This window comes from Camponotus floridanus, unplaced genomic scaffold (assembly GCF_003227725.1).
Source record: "Camponotus floridanus strain SB8 unplaced genomic scaffold, Cflo_v7.5 scaffold316, whole genome shotgun sequence".
In the NCBI taxonomy this organism is placed as follows: domain Eukaryota; kingdom Metazoa; phylum Arthropoda; class Insecta; order Hymenoptera; family Formicidae; genus Camponotus; species Camponotus floridanus.
In genome coordinates, this window is record NW_020229455.1 from 80,126 (window position 1) to 100,517 (window position 20,392).

The 20,392-nt window shown below is 30.9% G+C and overlaps 2 protein-coding genes across 3 annotated transcripts; one reads left to right on the top strand and one right to left on the bottom strand.

Moving 5' to 3' along the window:
• The first annotated feature begins 259 nt into the window (after positions 1 to 259).
• Positions 260 to 4,785, top strand: LOC105257915 (cytochrome P450 315a1, mitochondrial). Of its 2 annotated transcripts, XM_011268854.3 has the most exons (8): positions 260 to 279; positions 529 to 1,069; positions 1,982 to 2,543; positions 2,669 to 2,859; positions 2,966 to 3,300; positions 3,798 to 4,022; positions 4,135 to 4,347; positions 4,427 to 4,785. In XM_011268854.3, exons 3-8 carry the CDS (start codon positions 2,041 to 2,043, stop codon positions 4,541 to 4,543), a joined length of 1,584 nt encoding a protein of 527 aa, XP_011267156.1. In that variant the 5' UTR covers positions 260 to 279; positions 529 to 1,069; positions 1,982 to 2,040; the 3' UTR covers positions 4,544 to 4,785. The 2 variants fall into 2 exon arrangements, with proteins under 2 accessions (XP_011267156.1, XP_019885132.1); XM_020029573.2 differs by lacking the exons at positions 260 to 279; positions 529 to 1,069 and having other exon boundaries at positions 1,231 to 2,543.
• Positions 4,786 to 5,798: 1,013 nt separating this feature from the next.
• LOC105257914 (peroxidase-like) lies at positions 5,799 to 19,913 on the bottom strand. Its single transcript, XM_011268853.3, has 14 exons — positions 19,597 to 19,913; positions 14,045 to 14,175; positions 11,509 to 11,665; positions 11,222 to 11,397; positions 9,513 to 9,689; positions 9,233 to 9,426; positions 8,693 to 8,888; positions 8,340 to 8,537; positions 7,892 to 8,039; positions 7,283 to 7,445; positions 6,958 to 7,128; positions 6,658 to 6,856; positions 6,374 to 6,479; positions 5,799 to 6,196 (listed from the first exon to the last, which is right to left on the bottom strand). The coding sequence occupies exons 2-14, from the start codon at positions 14,169 to 14,171 to the stop codon at positions 6,082 to 6,084; spliced, it is 2,127 nt and encodes a 708-aa protein (XP_011267155.1). The 5' UTR covers positions 14,172 to 14,175; positions 19,597 to 19,913; the 3' UTR covers positions 5,799 to 6,081.
• Positions 19,914 to 20,392: the final 479 nt, after the last annotated feature.

Consider the following 20,392-nt stretch of genomic DNA (forward strand, 5'->3'; position numbering starts at 1 on the left):
TTTCTCTCTTTCTCTGTTTTTCTCTCTTTCCGTTCTCGACAGATCGTTTCAGCTATTTTACCATTCAAATGTTCTTTTGCATTATTTATACAGACGCTTACAAGTTGGTTCAAAATTTATTGAGGAAACTTATTGAACAAAAAATTCTCTTTTTTTCTTTTCAAAGGTGAATCCGAATATAAGTGGATCCTGAAGCTTTAAACGTCCATGAATTTCTTTCATCCTTTAAGATAGAAGGAGATTCAAGCAATTCAAGAATTTTATTTAAGGAAAATTGTGGTAAATATATTCTCATTCATAAAAAAATTGAACAAATACAAGAATACATTAATTTGAACACCTAGTGTTTTAATCTAATCATCAGGAAATTGCGAATTAATTTTACAGATTGTTTTATGAAAAAAATTAAATAGATTTTAGATAATTTTCAAGACAATGTTTGAAATAAACCTTTTTTTACACATTTATTCACATTTTTACACATTTATTCTATCAAATATGTAATTTTGAAAACGCAACATTTTCCAGAAATTCGGTCGCGTGTCTCCGATCGAGATGAGAGGGATGAACGACGTTCCTGTTCTATATATAACTGAGAACTTACAATGGGGCATACGATCTCCTGTTGCGAGTCTAAATGACTCTGTTTGTATCGAGGAAGTTCAGAGGAGATCATCGCGATCGGCTTGGCTTCAGCTTTGTCCCGTTTCCGCCCTGTCGGCCCTGTACTTCCGGTTTACCGCGGCCGACAATCAGGAAGCCGAACGCGCGGCAGTGGGCATCGAGATGCTCGCCAGACGAGTCCGATTCCGTAGGACGGTTTGTTAGATCGAGGGAGACGCGTGAAGAGAGTTCAAGCTTCGACTCACCGGATACAACCAAAGGACAGTCATCAGAGAAGCATATAACACCTGAAAAAATATAAACAAGTGTCAGTTTTCAAGAGCGACGATGAGCATTGTTTTATGATAAAGAGAAGTGTTGTTATTAATTCGAATAGAGAGTGTCTGTAGAGGAATATAGTGATATGAGCAGAAGGACTGAGCACAGCTAGAATATAATTGTGTTGGTGCGTATGTATAAGCACTTATCTTATTAAATAGCTGTTTGAAAAAGATCAAGCAAGAACTGTCAATTGCTTCAATGTGGCAAAAATTAAATTAAATTAAATAAATTAGTAGTCTTTACATTTAGCTTTTTTTAATGTTAAAATATGAAGATTTATTTAATTAAAAATAAAGCGACCTTTTTATGAAAATTTTGACGAAAAGTTGCTTACAAATTGAACCGCTTGACTGGAGTACAAATTAAAGTTACCAAGTTAAACTACTGAATTAAAAATTGTATAAAATTCACGTGTTTGAGAAACACTGGATCAAAGGATAGCGTCTTATCGTGTTTTCGAGATTCGGTCGACGACCAACCACACTCGCTCATTAGGACGGTTCAGTTTCATCGATTTTCCAGCTTTTCTTAAAAAATAGAATGTACCTTTCTATAAACCAGTTAAACGAGAAATGATAATGCGAGCTTATGTGCCTACCTGTTTAGTAAGAATGAGATGATCCATAATATATTACCTGAGATATATTTCATAGAGTACGTTGCATACATTGAGTATCAGGGGGAGATCGTATCTGAGTGGCATCGAGGCATTCTGGAACGAGTGCCTCGTACTCGCCGATGAAAAACGCGTCGATGAGAGATAAAACTTGTCAATTTGTTACGCTGAAGGAGTGTATATGCACTTTGCCTCTGCGTATCATCCTGTTTTCTTAATTGCGTCCTTTATCTCGGGACGATGCAGCACTTTCTCGTTGCCTGAAGGAACGCATAACGCATCGAGTTGTGTTAAAATAATATTCTCCTCTTGCTTCTTGAAATAAAATTTATACGCGTTATTCTTGCGTCGTCCTGATGATTTCGTTGACTCGAAGAAAAAGGTGCTGAATCGATAATACGATCTGATTTCTCTCGACAGTGAAGTCGCAATCGTCCGCTCAGTCCTCGCGAATTCATGCACCTGGTGTGGTGGTGAAGATGCAATGGATGATGCGAAGAATCCCGCATATAATCTCGAGGTTGGCGAACTATTGCGGTGAGTTCAATGCCTTGGTCTCCAAAGAACGCGGATGCGATCGGCGATTCCTCATCTTGAACGAGAAGGAAGATGCCGCTCGCTCTTCGAGAAACGTTGTCGACCGAAATTTTGCGTTATCGCGAACGTTCGCGAGAGACTTTGGCACTTCCGCGAGGAAGACACCGCCTGAACCTCGAAGAGTCCCATTTCTCGGCACGATGTTGTCCCTGATGATGGCCGGTGGCCCGCAGAAGCTGCACGAATACGTGGACAAGAGGCATCAGGAACTAGGCCCGGTCTTCAGGGAACAAATCGGGCCACTGTGGATCGTCTTCGTCAATTCGCCCGATGAATTTCGCAGGATCTTCCTGCGACTCGAGGGTCCTACGCCGCAGCACTTTCTGCCGGAGGCCTGGAGACTCTACAACGAGATCCGGGAGCAGCGACGAGGATTGCTCTTCATGTATGTAATGTTCTTCTATTGACGTTATTAAAAAGTTCAGTGGAATTAGACGTTGATGATTAAATTGTCTCCAAGGAAAAATTTCAATTTTATAAAAAATAGTTTCCTTACGCCTTTCGAAACAGGGATGGAGATGAATGGTTGCACTTTCGCCGGATCCTCAACAAGATGATGCTGCTGCCCGATTCGACAGAACCGATGTGCGTGCCCTGCCAGGAAGCCGCCGAGAATCTAACGAGGAAATGGAAGACTTACAGTTTAACCGGAGCTACAATACCGAATCTGGAGCATCAACTTTATCTGTGGTCTATCGAGGGTGAGCCTTTACACGAACGATTCGTCATTCCCAGTATTTGTATCATTAATGATTAACGATTAATATCATTAATTGATGGCATAAAAGTCGCATGTTTTCCTTGCAGTGATGTTGGCGACTCTGGTAGGGTCGCGATGGCGAGATTGGAAGCCGCAAATAGGTCCCGAGACGGAGTATCTGGCACTGATGCTGCATCGGATCTTCGTGTTTTCCGCCACTCTGTCGATGATGCCGGCCAAACTAGCGATGAGACTCAGGTTGCCGGCGTGGACCAAGTTTGTTCACACTGCTGACATGATTATGGCCAAGGTGCGCAGTCTAGTCCCGGATATGATCTCTCTAAGTAGCGATGGACTCCTATGGATGATGATGAACGAAGGTATCCACAACGATGACGTCGTGAGAATCATCGTCGATTTTATCATAGCCGCTGGTGACACGGTACGCTTCTCAATCCATTAATATACAAAGTGTCTGGGTGTAATTTATTTATATTTGACAAAATACAGGATGTCCCAGACTTAACGAATCAGCCGTTAATAGCAGATTTTAAGTCTGGAACACCCTGTATGGCTATTAATTTTTTTAAATTTTTTTAGAAATAAAACCTTTATTTCCACATTTTTCATGTACTTGAAATTGAATTCTTTTTGTTGTATCATTAATTATAAAATAATCCGTATTTGAAATATGATATTCGTCAAGATGTTTAAATTATTTTCACAATAAAACATAATTATTTGAAATCTCCTGACATTGAATACCAGTATTTTAGCTGAGGAAATGTAGATGGTTATAATTAATTACAATTAAAATCGAAAAGACAAAGAATTCTTAGAGACAAAGAATGTTCACGATGTCTTCTGAATGTCTTTTCGAAATGCAAATTAAATATAACTCATATATAGAACAAGACATATTATTTTTCGTTGTTTTAGACGGCGGTCACCATGCAATGGGTGTTGCTGTTGCTCAGCAGTCGTCCCAAGCTGCAAGATCAATTATTTTCCGATATCAAGGATCTGCCGCCGAAAGAGATCCTGCGGCATCCCCTATTAAAAGGCGTGTGGAGAGAGGCACTAAGGTTGCACCCTACCGCACCTTTCCTGTCGAGATACTTGCTGGAAGACACCACAATTGGCGGCTATTTTGTGTCGAAAAAGGTAATCTGCAGAATAATAAATGTCTTTGTTATATCGTTTTAAGCCTCGACGAGGCTTATTATGCGTAGATAAAAATGTTTGTAAGAAATATACATACTTTTTTTTCCGCCAGGACTTGATCATTCTGTCGATTTACTCGAGCGGGCGTAACGGGGAAGATTTTCCAGAGCCGAACGAGTTCCTGCCGGAAAGATGGGTCAGGACGAAGGACAATTTTTACCAGGGCGTGAAGAATTCTTATGCAACTCTGCCGTTCGCGATGGGCGTGAGAAGCTGCATCGGTCGCAAGCTCGCGGAAACGCAAATGTCCCTCACGTTGGCGCAGGTGAGATGGTCGCGCGACAAATCCAATTCATCAATTAAATGCAATCTTGTATATTTTGTTTTTTTTTCTTTCTTTGCAGCTTATCAAAAACTTCAAGATCGAGTGCGAGAATCGCGATGGTATAAAGATGATTTTGCATCTGATTTCTATACCATCGAAGCCTATTCAATTAAAGCTGACAAAAAGGAAAGTATAGTGAAGGTGAGACTATAGAGGAAAAGATTGATAGGATAAAGAAATAATTGATATATAATATAATGAATATACATAAAATATAAAAAAAATTCAATTCAAAATGCTAGAGAATATATGATGCAGAAATCAATAGTATTAAATTTCCGCATATACGTGTATGCCACGTCATAATCTATGAAGGTAAATAAAAAGCAAATATAAAAAATTTGCTACATAAATTGGAACTTTCGAAGGAATATCTTTTATAAAAGAAAAAAACATTTAAAATGTTTTGCAAAATCTGTATTTAGATTAAAAAATTAATCTGTATTTAGATTAGATCCATATTTTTATTTGTATGGATAGAGAAAACGAGAAAGCCAATTATAAGAGACTTTCGAACTCCGATGTTAGATAAATTTGCGAAAATATATAAATAATAAATATATGATAAAGAAGCAGTAAAGAAAGAGTAAGGGAGGAAAAAAAAGCCTAGAGAAGGATTGAATAATAGCGGAGCAATCATGGGGTTTACAACTTATTACATTTATTTATTATTTAAAAATAAAAATATAATTTTTCAAATGTTACTTCCATAAAGTAATTCATGTTACATCATTGTATAACATAATACATATAGAAAAGATTCCAGAGAGATTATTTTACAATTTTTAAAACTTTTATAACAAAATTCTTTTACTAATTTATTTTTATATAATATTTCAATATTGTATATATATAATTTATAATTACTTAATTTACTTATAATATAAAAATTTGTTATATACATTAAAAAATCTGATTTTTATTTATTCTATAAAAGTTTGCTAAATTTTGTTAAATTTTTTTCGAATTATGTATTTTAATTATTAAATATTTATTGTTTACAAATAAAAAATCAATTGTGCGCGATTATTTTTTAAAATATTATTTCGTGCAAACTTATTTTATACTACGTGTAATTTAAATATATTTGTGTATGTTACAGATCAATGTTATACATATAGTATTGTTTCGTTTTTGCATATTAGAGTGCATCGTATCAGTGAATATAATTAAAATCGATATCTATACATACTACAAGATTTAAATTTTCTGACAGTTTCGGTGTTTTATTTTAAATATATAAGTGGCACACTTTAAGATTTTTCATTATAAAAAATAAAAAGAAAATAATTTTTTGAGTGTTAGGCTTCAGAAAAAAGGATTAGATTTATCTCACGAAAACATGTTTAAAAGTATAAAAATTTAAAAAGTTACAAATTTAAAAATAAAACGAATTAAGAGAAAAATATTTTGTATGATGGACTTATATGCTTCTCAAGAATACTCTCCGAATTTCAATAAATTTTGAGAAAGCAATTTTTATATTTCAAGACTAATCATTTCAGGAGATTTTCAATTTTAAAGATTAGTTTTAAACATTTTAAACATTGCATTTCGAATCAAATTTGATTTCTATTTCTATTTCTATTTGAGCGAGAGCAAACATAAATCATTTGGTATCTTTGTAATGTAATTTGTTGGAACCAGAAGTTCAGCTTTTTACCTCAAATTTACTCATTTCTTTTTATATGACGGTGCAATGCTTTGATATGCGTGAGTCTCTGAACTATAATCCTTCCAATAAGAGAGATCTACTTGTGGGAGGTCACTGCATCTCCGAAGTGGATTCCTGAAATTGATCTTTATTGAAGCAACTTATCTTGGGAGTGATTGTTGCAAAAAAATAGATTCAAATTAAAATGGCAAAAATTAAATAAAATAAATCAATAAATACAATAAAATAAAATAAATTAAAGAAATTAAATTAAATTAATTTAAATAAATAAAATAAATCAATTAAACTTACTCCTTGGAGACTTGGGCGAATCCGAATCTTTGCATATTCTGGATATTGTCTCCATTATCGCAGAATAGTCGAGATATACTTGACTTACGCAACTCGTTCAATTGTTCTGTGATATAAGAAGAATAATCTTTATATTACAAATAATTAATATAAAATTATTAATTTTATATTAAATATTTAATTTATATTTTTTTATTTAATTTAGTCTTTATGCAATAATTAATATCTTATATCGTGCGATAAAACTTATATATTTATTATTGTGATTCACTTTATTAACGTACCTAACGTAAATGCTATCTTTGGATCTCCGGTCTCGAACCAGTAGCGATCACCAATTCGGGTTTGTTGAAACTGTCTCAACATGATGCACAGAAACGTTGGACCCGCCAGCGTTCCGCTCACGTGTCTTTCCAAAGCCCCGCCGACAGTCAATTCGACGTCATCCGGACTAGCGTACAATAAGGAAAGTTTTTGTATGTTCTAAAAATTAGAAATTTACTTTCAGTTTAGAAAACATTTGATTGACATTTTAGAAAGCATTTGAATATCTTGATTATCGAAAAGATGTATGCTTCATTTACCGAAGCAGATATAAGATCGTTAAAATCCTCAAAAATTTTCGCTCGTGATAATCCGCAGTATTCGCGATAATCGTTGTAGGAAGCGAGTCCGTGATCGCGATCCCTTTGTATGTCTATCGCTCGCAAATCAGACCCGAGGGGTCTTCCTCTTCGGAAGAAGAATTGTGTGATCTGCAAACAAGATTACTATTATTGAGAAAAAAAATTTATTAGACGGAATATTTTCTCCTCGATGACACATGCATTTTTATTTTGAATAATATTTATGAGTTTGCACTTTTAAATTCTTTTCTTGTCATCGATTTTAATTTTATTTTATGAGTACCTCTTTGTCGAAAAACTCATCCGTATTACTTTGCGGTTGATAAGCCAAACCTCTAGTTAAATCGTCCAAATTGTTGCCCCTTTCTATGATAGCAGGTCTGTTGAAGTGATCACTCAATCTCAGACTAGTGAAAGAGGAATATTGTCGACTTTCCGGCACTAAGCTATGGGATAAAATTTTATTTCGAAAATTAAATTTTATTTTATTAAGTCAAATGAAATAATAAATCGAAATAAAATAAAATTTAATTGAATTAATTTAATTTTTATTTCGATTTGTATGTTTGCAATAAGTTATTTTACAAATTTATCATTTTCATATTTATTCGATCAATTTCGGAGCAACTTGAAAATACTTGATCGCAAAAATAATTCATAAAAGAAAATTGATTCAGATTAAATTAAAAATTGATTCAGACTAAATTAAAAAATAAAGTATATTTTTAATTCATAATTTGATTTAACAAAGCATATAAAATTGAATAAATTTTATTACACTATCATAATACGCATATAATTGATATAATTGATGTAATATAGTATTTAATATCAAATAAACTTTTATGTATTTTGAGACAACGGGAGTTAATAAAATTTATTAAATACTTACTTAAGATGGCCAACAATATTCGTATGGAAATATCTAAAAGCTGCATTTGCATGTTCGTTTAAAGTGTTAGTAATGACCGTTTCGTCGTAATCATTTACGTAATCCTTAGTATCATACACGATTTTGTTCTGATAGACTTGTGCATTACCTGTAATATTAATTATTACTAATATTGCAATCTAAATATATAACAATAACAATATATAATATATAAAAAATAAATAATAAATTACAAAATAATAAATAATAAATAAATAAATAATATATAAATATAAACAATAAATAAATAATAAATAATATAGCTAAGTGTATGAAAAAAAAATAAAATGTATATTTTTAAATCAGATTTTTGTATCATATTTTCGAGATAAACAAGACTTATTTCAATTTTTGATAAAAATTAATTCAACAAATTTAATACGAAAAAGGGTTCAAGGCTAAATCGTACCTAAGAAAATCGGCAGCCATTCGTAATATACAATATTTTGATGTTCAGCAATTACGATTCGACGTGTTTCTTGAAATATCGTTTCATCGGACCAGGAAGGATTCAACTGCGCCAGATAATCGGCAACGCGATTGTGTTCCCTGAGCAATATAATTTGTAGAATCGTCAGTTGAGGATTCTGATTCACTCGCGAATCACCTGAAAAGGAAAAAAATTATCGCCTCATTTTTATTCTTTTATTTCCCAAAAGTAATGCGAGTGTCCGTTACATTCGCAGTGTAAAAAATTGAATGTGTCGCGAAGAAATAGGTATTTGTCGATTAAGATGCATGCGAACGTGCGTTTATTCTCACCGGCAACGTAGCATGTCTCGAATTCATATATCGTGTCGCAAGTGGCGGATTTATTAGATGCCGATGGTGGAAATTCCCTGTTATTTTTCAACTCCACATTTAATCGTCCACCGAAACCAGCTCGCAAACTAGCCGCGACCTCATCATTGGACCCGTAGACAAGCGAAAGGTCCAAATACTGACTGACGGTGTTCAGCTGGAAAACGTTGTATAAGCAAATAAATTAAGTGAATAAATTAACTTTCTTCTATTAAAAAACCTTTGAGTTATATTCGAATATAAATGTAATATTCAAATATATCTTACTTATTATTCATTACTTATTGTTCATATAAACACTACAATAAAGATAGAGACAGAATGCGAGAAGGAAGAATGATTTAGAAAAATTCCAATCGCGGATACAGGAAAGCCTAGAAAGAATGTCAAGTTCGCGTAACATAAGGACATTTAATTATTGATCGTATTCTAGTTTTCTTTAGTTTCCTCTGCATGTAAGTGAACTTGATATAATGAATGGACGAGATGCAAGTGGGAAACCTGTTCTGCCGGCTTATACGAAGACGAACAGCCACGATCAAGGTCGGTCGTACTACGGACAAAGTTCATGCACTGCATGGGCGTCTTGCTGTACACTGGGTCATCATCAGGTATGATTATCGGGTAGCACTTGGACTTCATCATCCAGCCCGGTGTCAGCTGACCGTTGGTGCAACATCGCGTACCATGTGGTTCTGCGATTAAAGAAGGGAAATGAATTAACAAGGGCTAATTAAGTTGCTGACGCATCCTTTGTATCCTAGAAAAGAGAGACACGTACTTGATTGAGTCGTGCCGTCGATCAGGCCCATGTCATGCGTTATAATCTGCCCGTATTGCATCGCCACCAGGGTCCATATCCTGTCTTCGACTTTGACGTTAGGGAACAACGTGAAACTGACGGTTCGAGCCAGTGGCAGCTCCTCACCGGTGATGGAGCTCGTTGGCGCTCGAATTCCTACGTTCAATAAATTTTGGGAAATTTTTCTCGGTGAAATTATTGCATCATTCTCATTCACGCGAGAGGTACCGTTATAAGTGGTCGTTTTAATCAGCGCGTTGACCAAACTTTAGAAAGTATTCGCATAATTTTTGCAGAAAGTTTTTACGTAGACACTAGAAAGTATAGACATAGGCATACATAAAAAAGTTTAATTCAAACCAGTTTTAGAATCATGTATTACGTTACGGTTTAATGCGCAAATTGCTTTTAAAAATGCTTTTATTTAGTATGTATTTGTGCTTACATCAGAATTTATCTCGATGAAATTTATTGGCTGCTACTTTTATTCCTTAATTTAAAATAAATTTATTGCCAAAAGTGATCGCTGATCGAGTCAATCTGATTACCAGGCTCATTAATATAAAAAATATAACAGCGATAACAACTAATAATAAAAGAATTCTTAAAAGTAATACTATATAAAATTAAAACTTTCTAAAATAATTAAGTATCAAAAGAATGAATTTCGAGATTTAAAAAAAATTTCCTATTTTTATTCTCAATTTATATTCCCATTTTTCTAAAGCAGCTGTTTTTAATTTATTTTATAGGAAGACGTTTTGATTATTATTTTCGATTTTTTTATTATATTTATAATTTTTATAATTATAATTTTGATTTATTATTTTATTATAATTTTATTTATTATTTTAATTTTTTTATTATAATTTATTATTTTAATTTTTATTATTTTATTGAAACTATAATTTTGAAAACAGCAATGAGCAAGCTAACAAAAAAAAATGTTTTAAAAGACTTTATTGGATATGTGTAAAACATTAATGCAAAGTTTGCTCTTTCCCATTGAATTAAATTGCTATATACCACAATCACTTTTATATCATGCTCCGGTTATGGCACTTCGTTCAAATGCGAGCAAAAATTGCGAATGAGTGTGTCTATCTTTTTGTTCATACTTAGGGATTATTTGTATGCCGTTCGCAAAGTCAAATCGACCATGACAAATACTGTGAGTATTGTGTCAGCGCAACGAATGAGAATTGATTTTATTTAATGTCACAAGAGCCTAGTGCAAACCTTTATTCCCACTATCGGTTGAAAATCTTAGCAAATTATCATTTAAAGTATTTCTAGTAATATTTCTTTTCATTATCGCGATTATCTTACTTTATTATTTATTATTTATTTTATTATTCTATTTTTTATTTTATTATTTTCTATTATTTATTCTATTATTTTTTTCTATTATTTATTTTATTATTTTATTATTTTATTATTCTTACTTGTGATTGAATTATATGATCACTCTCGAAAAAATAATTAACACAAATTTTCTCGTTGCAAACTTTTTATAAAATAATTAATTATTAATTTTTAAATTTAAATTTTAAATTTTTTAAATTTAAATATATACAAGGCATATCTTATTACGTTCTTCCGCAATCGATGTTAATAATTAATAATTCAATATAATGAATAATTGAAAAAAAAACATATTTACATATGAAATATGTGATTATTCTCACCATCGGCGTAACGTGGACGTACGAGTCTTCCGTATCTTGTGTTGGCCAGACCCCACGTGGGATTTCTAAGATTATTGCAGGAACCGTCGTAGCTTCGATATCGCGAGTGCTGACAGCCTTGGGGAAAAGTATCGCCGCATTTGATTTGTTGATGAATGCTATCGGTCGCGTTTTGGCTAAAAGGAAAGTTTGAACAAATATTAAAAGATAATAAAAATAGACATCGCGCAAATTGTTTTGTCACTATTTGCAAGATTGTGAATTGACTACGCTTTTCATTGACTTACGTGGATGTCGGGAAATTTGACGAAGGCGGAAAATATGACAATGGGTTTGTCGAATAGTAAACAGTAGGATGATAATTGCTGAAGATATTTTTGTGAAACGGGCCGAAATATGAAGTTTCTGAACCTTCTAAATCCGAGAGCTTGTCTTCCTTCTTTTCTGAAAATTTTATAAATCGATATGAATTATAAATGACAAATATTACAAATTAATATGAATTAATATAATACTTTGTAACATTTATTAATTTATATTAATAATTATTTTATTATTATATATTAATAAATGTTGTAAAATATATTTTATGAAAATGTATCTATTAATCTATTTATAACGATTGCCATTATATTAAAATTGTGAAAGACCTGCAATGTCATCGTTACTTTCAATAGTCTAAAATGGTCGTCCTTCATTTTTTGCCATTAGCGATCAATTTGCTATAAAAGTAAAAGCCCGATTATATAATTTTCTCACAAAAGACGATAGAATATTTTATTCTCAACAAAGAGAATATTTATCTCGCGTAGAGTTTATATCGATAGATCGCCCTCATTTCTCGGCGCAGCATTTTCTTTAATTACTTATCGTACTTATCAGATTTAGCAGCGATCGCTGTCAAGACAATTAACGCATAGATCCATCTAATGATACATAAATCCCAGGAGACTCGCGATTTAAATCGATTCCCGAGCGAGGGAGAACCTTTCACTATTCGTCTGAACGTTAAATGTTACACAGACGACAAGATATAATCGGTTCGCCTCTGTATCATGTAGAATGAACTCCTTGTGAATACTTAACTTATATAAAGATACGATATGACTTTTTCTCCTTTTAAATTATTCAACTGAATTTTTTTCACGCATCCTTTCGAGAGAATGTCTTCGAATTATCTAGCTAGATCGACGATATAAATGAATCGCGTGAATTATACGAAATAAAAAGAAGAATTTTCGCAACATTTTGTTAGTTCGATGTTTAATTAATTTTATGCCGGCGGCGAACTATCGTCATGATTCGTCATGATTCGATCATTTCCTAATAAGTACCCAATTATGTTCACACAGCAATATAGTCTTTTTCTCAAGCAGAAATCATATTACTTCTATAATAAAAAATATAGAGCAATTTTGATTTAAGAGATTATTTTAATTTAATTATTTTTTAATTCATAATAATTATATTATTTTATATTAATAATTTAGTTTATTATTTTTAATAATATTTTTAATAATATTTTCAATAATAAAATTTATTATTTATTTCATTATTTTATATTAATAATTTAATTATTTTAATTTGAGTAATATTTAATATAAATAATTGATATTAGTGTTAAAAATATATTTAATAAGAGTATTTAAAATTTAGAATTTAATATCAATTTAACATATTTTTTATTTTATTCTAGTTATTTAATAATTATCTTATTATTTAATAATTTATATAACTAATATTTTAAGATTATAACTTATCGCATGATTTAATATTATTTTTAATATTTCATAATATCTGTCACATATATACGAGTATTACGTATGTTTTAATATTAAAAACGCGAATTGAATTTCATCAAATGTATTTGTTTGTACACTTGCATATATGTGTTAATAAAACAGGACGCACATTATAAGAGCGGTCGGGACATGCCCATGTTTTGCACGCGCATTCCAATTCAATGTGCATACATTTCATGGTTAAATAGCAGAGAGAGATGGAAAACTCTTCTGATTGCTACCGAGCATATCTCCTGTTTCTATCACGATTCCTGCGATCGCCGGGCGGACACCTTCTCTCGAAAATGTAACATGCATTGCGGCGGCACACGAGCGCTTTTTTTCTATCTCGCGAACCATTTCTTGCCATTAAAACTCCCACTTATTGCACAAGGAACGTGCCGCGGTGCACGGTCGCACAGTTTCTCCTTTACCCTGCCCTGTCCCGATTATTATTCCTGTTATTGCTATTAGAGAAAGCAGAGATATTCGAACCAGATTGCTATATTTCCCGCGTACTTATGTAAAGAATCATGAATGCGGAATTTAAATGCTAGTTCTTCGAACTGGACCAAATGTTTATCAAGATTCTTTTAATTGTTTATCAAGATTCGTGTGCAATCGGTTCAATGTTAATAGGAAAAACATCACATTTGTCACACAAGTCTACTTAAAATTTCATTTCAATAAATTATTAATTTCAGATTTTATAAACCGACTTCAAATTATTTGAAAATAGTTGAAAATTACAAAATCGAGCTTAAATAATAAATTTCATGAATTTAAGTTTAATCTTCAATTTATACAAGAAAATATATTGTTATTAAAGTACATAATAATCCATTAGATATTTCGTACATTTATCTTTCTTCTCTCGAACCAGAGATCACAATTTTTTAATAAAATATTCTATATATAAATATTTTACAATAATATAGAAAATTACAAAAATATACCTCGATAAAATTAAAACTTGGAATCAAATCTTGTCGTTAAATTACCCTAAAAATTTGACGTCGAAGGAAGAAAGAGTGAAATTTACCTGCTTGCAATGGAATGTTTTTCTTCGTCGTTGCTGCATCCTTGGTGCTTACGACTACCAGCAAGCAAGCCTGTATAAGAATTGCGATAAAAAAGCTCGCAAACCAGAAGTCATTTTGGCGCTGCATATCCCTGAAATTAAAATATCAAGACACCTTTAGCTAGATATAATTCTTTATGTAATATTATTCGAAAATTATGCATTCTTATGTTTCTTATGCGATCGTCCAGCTAGCATTAGTCTAATTTATTCTGAAGATAAGTCAGTATCGAAAATATCCGTAATACAATTTCAAGATGAATCCTTGAATATAAATTAATAATATGTCATGATAATAATGTGTGCGAATACTTTAAATTTCTGTTCTTAAAATCACGCAAAAATGTTACGAAATTATCAAATATTTTTTCAATTTACTATAATTTTGCACGATCTCAAATTAAAATTGTCTCACGAGTCCTTCTAAGCAGCTGCTTTTATAAAATGCTCATTGAATAGGCTTGCTTAGGCACTAATGCATTATTAATGCACTATTAATTTTCGCATATATCAAAAAAGGAAATTGAATTGACGATACAATAAAGCAGATGGCATGAGCACTTTATTGCGTTACCTTGATACTATTTTTATTCTTATGGCGGTAATAGTTTCTGAGGCCAAACAGAAGCTATTCTTCCGAGTAAAATTAAATATTCCAATATCATGTAAAGAGGAAATATAATATTAATATATAAACAAATTTAAATTTTTCTTTTTGGATTATTATTAAAAGTTTTAATGTCTGCAATAAATTTGATAAAAATAACATCGCGAAGAAATTTTCTGGCTTATAATTTGTTTCTTTCCCTTGCATTGATATTCATCTTGCTGACATTGCGATGTCAAGAACTCAATTTCCCGCTGATGCGTGGAAATCCAACCGCAATATTGCATTCGCTCTCGAATGCAATTTGCGGTATTTTTTCATCTGATTACTGAGACGAGCGTGAAATGTTAACAGACGTGCATAGATTAACGTGGCTGGTGCACGCGAGCGGCAAAACAGCGCACGTGGAACGATGGTGCATGAAATCATAGCACGTGTTATTTATTATTTTATTATTGTTCAATGTCAACAAAATTGATGAAATTAATTTCGCGAATATGTTCTTTTGTTGAATTTATCCGAAGAATTTATTCATATTAAGAATTTATTCAATTATAAATCAATTGTATATCTCGAGATAATTTATTTGTTGCAAAATGCAATATCTCTCAAGTTACCTAATGACTTCGTATTACAATTAATTATGTTTGCATGATACACTATTCATTAAAATGGCTATCGATTTATCGTGTATTAAATTAATTGCGATTTATTGTTGCGCAAGATCGCATGGAATATCGCTCATTATTTGATTTATATCGCGCAAATAGAAACTCTCGATTGCGGCCGTTTTACGTTTCTATAGCGATTACGTTGCGATGAATTTTTATCGCGCGGTATATTACAATGTACGTACAATAACATGTTCCTATACTCGTGGAAATGTACGATATACATTTCGACATGTATAATTAAAAAATGCAGTTCCGCAAGAATAAAAAGAAAACTCCGACATAATTTGACGCCAGGAAATTATCGAGCGTCGAGATAAAATTAACTAAATGAATTGACGCTTCAACGTATAATTTGTTATTGAATAATTTGTATCAGTCTTGTCTTTCTTTAGGGTAGAGTTTACGCTACGTTAAAAATTGCGATAGCGTAAAAATTCCGACACTTTACCAATTTACACTTGATATCAATCATGTATCAAAAATGCATCAAAAATTAGTGACATAAATTAAACAAGAGTGACAAATGATGAGACAAAAGTCGGAGATCACTTTTTTCTCGACACTTTTGCAGCGTGAAATTAATCTATCTTGCAATGTTTTTGATATGAAAGACATCTACGATCTTAAAATTTAATCAGAATTAATAATTGTGACATTAAGTCTAGTAAATTATTTAATGCCATGCATTTTAATTCTTTGACAATAAAATAAATTTCTTTGAAGCTAATTAAAGATCTAAAATTATATTTTTTATCTTATATATTAAGAGAGAGAGAGAGAGAGAGAAAGAGAGAAAGAGAGAGAAATTTGAATTCGTACACAATGTAAATTAAATTATTTATACAATTTTTGTAAAATGTAAAGAGCAGAAATATTATAATTTATTATATTTATAAATTAAAATAAAAATAAAATTGGTTCAAATAATACAAATTAAGATAAATTTAACTTATTATAATTTATAATTCATATATTAATATATATATATATATATATATATATATATATATATATATATATTATAGATAATATTATTTATTATGAGATAATATTATGTATTATAATTTATAATTTATATTTTTAAGATCTTTATATTTAATAATACATATCTCTCTTATAAAAAAAAGTATGTTGTAAGTGTGAAAATCCAGATTAAAATGATACCTGCATTCAAGATTTATTTTACAAATAAATTCAGATTTGATATCGGTGTTTCATGCATTAAACATCTCGGGGGGATGGAGACATACATCACGTCTCGTTCTCACGTTCGCACATTCGCATACGTTACTTCGCACAAAAATCCATTTAAATTACAGCAGCCCCGGGCGTAAATTGCAATTATATCCCGATTGTGCTACGATAACCTTCGCCGAAACGGCGCAAAAAGCCGCTCATTTGCTTTCCCCTTTATTGGCAACAGCCAATTTATTGCACAATTCGCGATAGTCTGTACCCCATCGTTGAAGGTCGTCCGATTTTACCTGCGTCGGTTGCCGAATAGCAACCGGTGCCTATTTCCAACCGGATTTTCCCCGTGATTCAGCGACTATGAAACGCAAAATATATTTTCTCGACGAATCTATTACGAATTCTGATCAAGGGAAATACTCATATCCGTTTATGTCACGTGAATTAGACGTGGAAATTTTAATTAGGAATAGTACAAAATGATTCGAATTTTTATATACGCATAATTATTAATATTTAATTATTTTAATATTTAATATTTAATATTTAATATTTAATATATGTGTTTCTTTTAATAATTAATATATGTATTGCTTTCTTTATTCATCTATACGTAAAAGGAAATGATTATTTTTAATAATTTTAAAATTATTTTTTGAAATAAAATTAGATGTAATTGGAATCTATAGATACACGAATGATTTCAAGGTGTATACATTTCTGATTAGGAATTATATTTAAATCCATATACATGCATTATTGTATTATATTTATTCATAAAGCATTTGTCTAAATAACCGAAATAATATTTAAATACGAAGTTGCAAAAGATACAGACCATGTCATTCGGGCAAGTTTTAAACCTGCAATTATCTGATTAATAGTGCGAGTATAAATTTCGAGTAAGTCATTCGGTCATCGCACGCATGAGGGAACTTGCGTATATTTATATTTAACGAGCAAGAAATTATAAGAGTTTGAAGTCTGAATTGAAGTTAATGTTAACGAGGTGCTTGCGCTACTATTATTCAAAGATTTATGAAAGTATTGTATAAAGAGTTTGCATAATAGAAAGTCTTATAAAATCGCAATTAAAAAATAAATAGACATATTTAGTATAAAAACGTGATGTCAATCAATTTAGTGCTAATTAATTTTTTCGTCTTCTTCAAACTTACATGATTACAGTATATTTTTTATAGATTCATTCAATAATTAAGAGAAACTCATTATGTATCATAGATATTTTTCCTGTTTACATCTCTTCAGGGGGGTAAAGAGAGTGTTATAGAAGTCTCAAACTAAGAGAATCTATAACTTGGCATATACACCAAGTAAAATATATGTATAAATGCCTTGTGCACGTCTTAAAAAAATTTTTCCGCGAACAATTAATGTTTGAAAAAAAAAAAACCGCATTATCATCCGCGTTTTTAGGTTCTTATCGCTCGTTTCATAATTATCATGTTGATAGATATTTTCATTATGTAATATATTATTATGACACGCATATGATCATAATATAATGTAATTTTTTATCAAATTTTTATTAAATTTTTTATTAAAATACACAAGACTCATAAAATTATTATTAATAATGTTAATATTTTTTAGCTGCAAAGTATCTGTTTTTTTTTCAATTTTATAAATAATTATTAATTATAAATAATTAATTTTATAAATAATTATTATTTTTTTTTTCGTACGATTATCTGAAATTCTTTTGTCTATGTAAATGGAAGGGATAGTTTTAGATATGAACTCGAAAGGTCTTGCTCTACGCATCATGACACTGTAATGCGGAATTAATGCACACTGAATATACAATTAGAGTTAACATTTTTAGATGACGATACTTCCGTAATTATCAACCAGAAGTTGACAATTAAATTGACTAACGCAACCATATTGCGTGAGTATCATATATGGATAATCACAAGCTGCAGGTGACAATTAATTAGATATTCCTCGACAGTATACAATATTTATAAAAGGAGATGACAATTACTATACATGTAATTAACAAAGAATCATCAGAGATACCCCTTTCTGGTTTTAATCTTTAGCTTCATAAAACAGTTCAAGTAAATTTTTTTTCATAAGTGCTTAAAATATATAATATTTTGGAAAAAATTAAATTTAATTAGCATTAAAAGCCATATTGTTGAGACATTTTTTCGATATTTTAATCCTTTCGCTGCTGTAGGCGTTTTGCAATTTTGGTTTGTATACCGTTGGACTTAAGGCGTTCAAGTGTTATCATTTATATACAATATACATAATGCTGCTGTCACTTTTAGACACCTAGTATTTATATTATCATTATTCAAATATTTTCATACTAGCAGTACGTGACTAGTGATACGCGATAGCAAAAAGTTTTACCGTCACTAAATATGTCTAGATACGGCTAATTGTAAGATCACGCGCATTTTATATTAGACTTTCTTGCAGCGAAAGAGTTAAATTATACACAAAAAAAATTCTAAATTTATTTAGAATTTTAAAATATTCCTTGAAAATATAACAATTATATTTTCAAGGAATATTTTAAAATTCTAAATAAATTTATTAATATAAAAAATATTAATTTAAAAATACGTTTCTTATTTTAAATTGTTGTAGTATATTCGAAATTTATTAAAATCAGAATACAACACTTCTACATATTTTATTGTAAGAGGTGACTCCAGATGACATGTATTTTTAAAACATGATATAAAGAAAAAATTAAGCTATTCTTGTTGTTTCTTTGCCAAAAATTTTTTCTATAATAGAATCACAAAAATATCAATTTAAAAAGTGCGACAGCTTTCCAAGAATTTTACAAAGAATTTATGTAAATAATAATAAATTTTTAAAAACTATTACAGTTATATGCGACAAAAATCGAACGCTCACCTGAAATCTCGACAAAATGGCTACCAAGTTAAAAATAAATTAATTTGAAATTAATTCAGGTTTTAGACGTTAAGAATGAGCGAATTTTATGTTTATTTGTAACAAAATATTAACGTCAATTTATTAAAAATATAACTCACCAAAATTATGCTGATTTCAACCCCCGATTAATGCAAAGGATATCGGATGTCCTTACGTTTTGTTCAATTCGGTGTTAGCAGTTAGCAAATATAATTCGCTTCTTTAGAAACTCTTCAAACAAGTAACTTCTGATTGTTTGCGATACTTGCTGGATAATGTTTCGGCTTTCGGCACGTATTGAAGGGAACAACTGAATGAGCGGCAAATACGAGCCAAACTTTATAAATGACGGGAGAAAGTACAGAGACACTACCCGACAACCCCACGCTCCCAAAGGCTCGATTTGATATGTACCAATCACAAATATAAATGCGTGACTATGATTCATAATGAGACGATTTTCCTATATATGCAATTATGTCTCACAGATTGCTTTTTGCCTTGAAAGAATTTTAGGAATTTTTTTTTTATCTTTAAGCCATTAGAAATGCTTCCATAATTCCTGGATTTACACTTTTAAAAAATTTCTTAATATTGTGCAATATCTTATATTGTAATTTACATAAAGAATGTATATGAATATAAATATAAATGTGATATAAATGTGATATAAATGTGATATAAATGTGAATATAAATTGTACTTTTATTATCACTCTGTCTCCATCAAGTCCTAATAAAATCTCGGAAAGAATAGATTCAATCTATATACTTTAATCTTTTTCATAGATTGTCATTTTTTATTTAAGGCAATAATTTACATACAACTTTATAATAAAATCAAATTTGACTGTATGTAATTGTTCAATCAATTTTTCAATTTTTTGACCTTTTATAATATACAAAAAACAAATTG